Source organism: Sinocyclocheilus grahami, unplaced genomic scaffold (genome assembly GCF_001515645.1).
Source record: "Sinocyclocheilus grahami isolate Dianchi unplaced genomic scaffold, SAMN03320097.WGS_v1.1 scaffold116.1, whole genome shotgun sequence".
Lineage (NCBI taxonomy): Eukaryota > Metazoa > Chordata > Actinopteri > Cypriniformes > Cyprinidae > Sinocyclocheilus > Sinocyclocheilus grahami.
In genome coordinates this window covers 818,359-825,276 of record NW_015505295.1, presented here as the reverse complement: position 1 = coordinate 825,276, position 6,918 = coordinate 818,359, and the positions used below count along the sequence as shown (strand labels likewise).

The following is a 6,918-nucleotide window of genomic DNA, read 5'->3' as shown; positions in this document are numbered from 1 at the left end:
GGCTCAAATTACACTGTAAACAACGAAACCACTTATGATTCTGGCTTTCGTTTGCGTTAAAATGTTCCAATAAAGATGATCTACATTTGATCATTTTGCAGATAATTTTACCTGAATTTTGCTACATTTTTCCAGTTACCTACTGTATATGAACACAGTGAACAAAATTGTGTTTGTCAAAACAGGCCCTGGAGCTGTGTTTACATAAAACAATTAAATGAGTGGACACACAGTACAACACTGCAGAACATGAGCCAGCACATTTGGCCGTGTTCCCCACCTCTTTGTAGAAAGCCTGTGTATAGCAAAGGCCGTGTCTTTAATTATTTCCTCTTGCTTGCCAAAGGTAAAGCATCTCACTTATACTCAGACTCAGAAACACGATACATGGCACTTTGCAGGATTGACAGTCGTCGAAACAAGATACTATACGTTGAACTCACTGAGTTTACTGATGCCCTGATGTGAGCAACGATAGGCCTGCACTACACTGTGCAAGAATAAACAATGCTGCTAGTTGTCACACTTTTTATGTTATATTTTTGTATAGCCTGATACCTTAAAGTCTTGGCTACAAAAAAATGTTCCACCATTTTTGCCCAATAAGTAAGGTACAGCTCATTTACCACAACTTTTCCTTTTATGAACCCATATCATTACACATAGACTGTATGGGGTAAGTTGTCACAATTGGAACCTGCAGTTTGACACTGATTTGAGAAACCTATTTGAAATATGAAATCTTATATTTAAAGCAAATTTTAAACAGTAAAACAATTAATGAAACCTCAAGAATGGAAAAGGTAACATCCAAAAAATATCCAACCATTGTTTGGGGTAAATTTACAGTTAAAATGAAAGTTAATTAATTTAGAAAGTTATAACAACACACGTGACAACTTACCCCAATAAAAACGTGCTCTGACCTGACATTCATGGGAATGGTCTCGTCTGAATAAATTAGTAATTTCCTTTTAATGCCCCAACAACTAGCAAAAGTATATTCAAATTTAATTTGGAGGACAGAATTCACAAAATTATTTTTTAGGAGGGTTTTGAATTACGTTTTGGAAACCAGCAAACAAAACCACTAATGAAAATGCAAAACCTTTAAAAAAAATAATTCACAAAAAGTACAAATATATTTTAAATAAATACATAAATCAGTCAAATTTAGATAAAATTTCCACACATACATTTTACAATTTTAATACAAAATTAAAAACATTGTTTAAATTATATTATATAGGTATTTTAAATAAATATATTTATACATACATAAATACATACTACATGATTCGATTAATTTACTGCTAGAAAACAAACCATTTTTTTAAATAGCATTTTTAAAAACAAAAACAAACAAATACTACATTTTTTAAAGAATTTGTTCCTTAAATATGCATACAGTGTATTTCTGCACACAGGCAGAGTGTATTTCTAAAGCTCACAGCAGCCTCAGGTAAATACACAGTGAGCCTCCAGCGTATTCCGTGTCCTCTAGCACAGGTTAGCCACGCCCATTTCCTCCCCAGCCGGGCCGCTGAGGTGTGACGCTCTCGCCCTTACCTGTTCATCCTGACAGCTTGTTGAACAGATAACACGCAGGTGTCAGCAGAGAGGGAGATAAAGACAGCGCCTGCCATCAAGAAGCCGATTATACTCAAACCTCTGTGGGTTTCATCCCGTTCTTTATGTAATAATTGACGCGTGATTTGAGGACAAGTAAACCCGCGCTAATGCTGAGGAGAATCTGCCCGCGCGCGAGATGATAAATGTGTGGAAAGTGGATACCGGAGAATAATATTGACAATAAATGCTATTCCCAGAGGAGCTTTCCAAGGGCGGATGAATTACGCAGAGAGGGACGTCTGGATTCTCCTTGGAAGTTTTGGGAGTCCGTTTGTACTGGTAAACTTACAGTAGGCCAAATAAATGGACATGTTTGGGCTTTTTGAAAACGCTAGTTGAGACCTAATGCTTTGTGTTCATACTCAAGAAAGAGTTTTAAAAGAAGGTTAAGTTTGCATTACGAGTATTTAAAGACAAGTTAACAAATACATTCATCTTAAAGAGGTGTTCAAGTCATATTTAGACCAATTCGTATTGAAAACCTGAGGTTTTGTAAACAAACCTTGGTTTCCAAATACAAAAGGATTCTGGATTTGGAAAGCATCATGTCCTCACTCTCTTCTTGAGACTCCACCTGCCAAACTAGTCATCAACCTGAACCTGCATTAACATCAGATCTGAATTATGGATGGTGATGGACAGCCTCTGGCTTCAAATGGTGACTCGAAGCTCGGCTCCAGAGGAGGCTTCTCCTTAACCAACTGGCGTTCCTCTTCAAAGACTTTACTGCGAGGAGAGCAAGCAGGCGAGGACGTGAGCCGAAGGCTGCTGTCCGTTGTGAACCACCAGGAACGCACAGACTCAGGGGCCAGTCCCACCTCAAAATCCCTTGAGGTGACCGCAGGGTTAGATGGCACAACAGCAACCACCACTGTGACCACATCCACTCCGCCTTGCCTCGACAAAGCCATGGCAGAGTCAACGGAGCCTGCAGGAGCCCCTCAGCCATCCGAATCAGAGGAAAGGGTCTTCGCTGACCAGTCCACATTTCTCCAGAGACAGTTCAGCTCCATGCTGCAGCCAGGGGTCAACAAGTTCTCTCTGCGAATGTTTGGGAGTGCGAAGGGGGTTGCAGCCGAGCAGGAACGGGTCAAGTCATTTGGGGTTTGGATTATACATCCATATAGTGACTTCAGGTGAGTGACGCAGGGGAAAGGGAAAATATAACTTGGCAGAACGTCAAACAAGGGTAGTGTTGATGTGAATGTCACAGTAGACTCTAACAATTAGTCTTACCAAGTAAATAACCAAATGTACTTGATTACAGTAGTATGGTAACAAAATGGATGCTGTTTTTAATACGCTGAATTTTTAAGTCAAACCAACAATAAAAGCAAAAATGGGTTTGCGGTTCTGACCCATTTGCCCAATTTATTATTATTTAATTTCATGTTTTGTTTTGTTTTTTTCCTTATGAGTTTCCATGTTACACTTTGTTCTTCCACTATTATTTTAGTACAATTAATATACTATTTTAGAATGTAATAATATTTGGATTTAATTTTCATGTATGTATATAAATAAGTATATTTTTAGTCATTTTGTCAATTTTCATTCGTTTTTTAATATAAAATGTCTACTTAGTTTTTAGTTTTAGTAATTTAAGTACTTCAACTTAAACTAAAATGAAAATGAGTTACTAACTTAAAATAAATGTCTTTTATATCTTTATATCTTTCTTTTTAAATTTCATGCAAGTTAACGTAATGTTTTAATGTTTTTTTGTGTTCGTTTCAGTTAACAATAACAATACTGCTCCATATACATTGAAAACATGAAATGAAGTGCATAATTGTGAATAATTTAAATGTAAATATAGAGAATTATTTGCATAGAACTTTTTATGGACTTGATACAGTGCATTATATGTTTTAATTAACATAAACTGGTAATTGTTACAATGATGGCAGACCTTAAATCATCAACTTGACATGACATGAAATTCAGCTAAAACATTTACTTTAGCCTATATGCGTAAATAATTGTAACTAAACAAGGCCATCAAATTGTCATTTTGAGTGCTCAAAATGTTTTTTTGTTGTTGTTTATTTATTTTTACGTTTAGAGTGTAGAGTATTTACAGAATTTAAACTTCTAACAATATTTTTGTATTATTATTATTTTAATTTTATCATTTTGGATGGGCCTAGCATTATGTGAACGACTTATTTCAAAAAGCAGGTACCCCTTTCTTCAGGGTAAAAATATGAATAAAAATAAATGTATTTACAAATAGTGACTGTAAAACTGAAAACACCTTGCAATTAAAGGTCACTTTAATAAATTGCTATCAATAATCATACAATGTCAACAAGCACTTACGCCACAAATCAGGTCTTTAAAGCACAACCCTTTCAATCACCACAGTAAAAAGCACAATGCAGCACAGGTCAGTTACAGCGCTTTAACTTATTGAGTTACCATTAGCTGGAAAGGGTATCAGTGTTCGTGGATGGGCTGGAAGGACCCACTTGGTTGCAGAGTGTCAGGTTGATGCTCTTTGTCTGAAACACGTATGCAGAGAAAGCAGCAGAATTTAAAGGGATAAACGGATTGCGTTTTTAGAAAGCAAGACATGATGGGTATAATAGGAACTCAATCTACAAACCTGTTTCAAAGAGGAAAATATGTTTAAAAAACAAAATTTTTCAATATTTAATTAATTTTAGGCACTAGAATCACCAGTTTCATGTCTTTGTTTAATGTGCCAGAGTCGTCGTTTTAGATACAGTAAAACAAACCCATGAGCCAGTAACTGTTACCATTTTATCAACACAGATCAATTGAGTCTTACATTTCCTGGCCCAGTTGCTGGTAACACTGTTGTTAATTACTTTAACTCCAGATAACATTCAACACTTTTATATTTTAAACTTACATTTCTATACTTTTTTAACAGGTGAAAATATGATGGTGACTGTGAAAAGAGCATTTCTGTATCACAGATTATTTTTTAAATGTCTATTTACTGTGATAAATGTAATTTCAGTTTAAGTAATTTTAGTACTTAAACCCCCCCAAAAAATGAGAAATGTTGCCTTGCTTACTAATTTAAATAAGAAAAAAATTATTTTTTTAGTATTTTATTTTCAGTTAACAGTTTAAAAAAAAAAGTTTTAGTTAACAATAACAGTACTGTTCAATGTACTGTTCGTTTCTCATAGAAAACACGATGAAGCACATAATGGAGTATTATTTAAATGTAGTAAATGTAGAGAATCATATGCTAAGAAATTATTATATCATTAATTACTATTATAACAATTTTTATAACTTCTTCATTGACATTTTTTAATGGGGAAAATATGATGAAGGTAAATAGGTCATCAACTTGAATCACCACCAATACATTTTATTTAGCTAATGGGTGGTCAACTGATATGAGTATATGAGTATGACTGATGTGAGTAAGATGGTTCAAATTTAATTAAATTTTTTCATTCACTGAAAAAAAAATTGTCAATTTTTTTTATCCATTCACAAGGCTGTCAGTAGATTTTAGCCTAGTAAAAAAAGTAATATATTTAAAATACGTTTATATCATGCAAAGTATAGTTCAACATTTACTGACATTTATTCATTGACATTTTTTAATGGGGAAAATATGATGAAGGTAAATAGGTCATCAACTTGAATCACCACCAATACATTTTATTTAGCTAATGGGTGGTCAACTGATATGAGTATATGAGTATGACTGATGTGAGTAAGATGGTTCAAATTTAATTAAATTTTTTCATTCACTGAAAAAAAAATTGTCAATTTTTTTTTATCCATTCACAAGGCTGTCAGTAGATTTTAGCCTAGTAAAAAAGTAATATATTTAAAATACGTTTATATCATGCAAAGTATAGTTCAACATTTACTGACATTTATACAATTATAATTAAACTTTATTTGGAGTACTACTTGTGCACAATGCACATTTCTTAATATTAAGCCTAAAATGTGTTTTAATATCACTATTGATGAGGATTGTATGATCTTTAAATATATCGGTCTTTAAATGCAAGATGTGTACCTGAAGTATACTTGCAATAGTTCCACTTTAGCACAATCAAATATACTTCAGAATATCTTTAGTTGGACATCAGCACTACTTCTGCACAATAAAGTGCATTAAGTACAAAATTAGTTCAATTTAGCAGACTTTAAGTATACCAATTTAGTATACTACATTTTTAATATGTACATAAATATGTAAATGTATTTGTAGTATACTTAGCATGAAACTAATGTATTTCAAATATATTTTAGTATATTTATTTTTCACTAGGGTTGTCACTAGGGTTGTGACGAGAATTATCATAGAGTTCGTAACTTTTGATAAAATCCACAGTGTCTTAAAGTGCTCAAATCTACCTAGAGCTCAGGTCAGTCGTTGTCATCACTGGAATTGTCTGATACTGATAATACAACCTCGATTTTATTCACTCTTGCTTTTATTCTTACATCAAATGCCAACCATATGATATACATCATTAGAAAGTGTATTCAAAATACCCATTCATTCCAGGTGACTGATGCTGCTTTGGAAAATATGACCACTGATGGAAACTTCAAACCACCGAGCAGATGTACGGTAGTGCGTAAAAGGCTGCATATCCAGTTTAAACAGTCGCATACTGTACAGTACATTTACGACTCTCCATTACCACTTTAGTAATTAACATGGAGAGGAATGTTTTGCAACACGTGTAATTGACGTAATTAACCTATTCACTCAAGGTCGTAGATACTTATTGATACTTATGAATGTGCTTGAACTTTTAAATCAAAATGTATGTCCATTATGAATTAATTTGTAATCGATTACGAGGTGTGCTTTTCAGAGTCACATATTTGTTTCTCAGAAAATCTTTTATTTATCGGCAAACGTCTGGGGCTGGTTGAATTTATTTCCACGAAACACATGATGTTGCCATAGGTAGACGCCTTATTAAGTTACAGGGACAGTCACCCTATAGCACCCTGAAAGACTGGTTCAAACTTCTGACCTTTAGGTTATCAGCCTGGATTTTTAAACCACAAGGAAATACTGCACTGAATTTTTCTTCACATTTTTTGTAACCTATATGTTCTTTAGTTTAGAGGCAACATCAAAATTCATACAAAAGAGCATTTAAGTTAAAATGATTAGTGTTTGAATTACAAATAAATGAGTGACTGATATTAATGTTCTTATATTTTTATATTTCAGTATTATTCATGTATATATATATATATATATATATATATATATATATATATATATATATATATAGAGAGGTGTGAGATTCAGTTCTC

The 6,918-nt window shown here is 33.4% G+C and overlaps 1 protein-coding gene across 1 annotated transcript in view; it reads left to right on the top strand.

Annotated features, from left to right (window-relative positions):
• Positions 1 to 1,536: 1,536 nt before the first annotated feature.
• LOC107589404 (potassium/sodium hyperpolarization-activated cyclic nucleotide-gated channel 2-like) overlaps positions 1,537 to 6,918 on the top strand; it is a 12,149-nt gene continuing 6,767 nt past the window's right edge. The window contains exon 1 of the mRNA XM_016277824.1: positions 1,537 to 2,768. Within this exon, the coding sequence (XP_016133310.1) occupies positions 2,257 to 2,768 (512 nt within the window). The 5' untranslated portion in view covers positions 1,537 to 2,256. The remainder of the gene's footprint in view (positions 2,769 to 6,918) is intronic.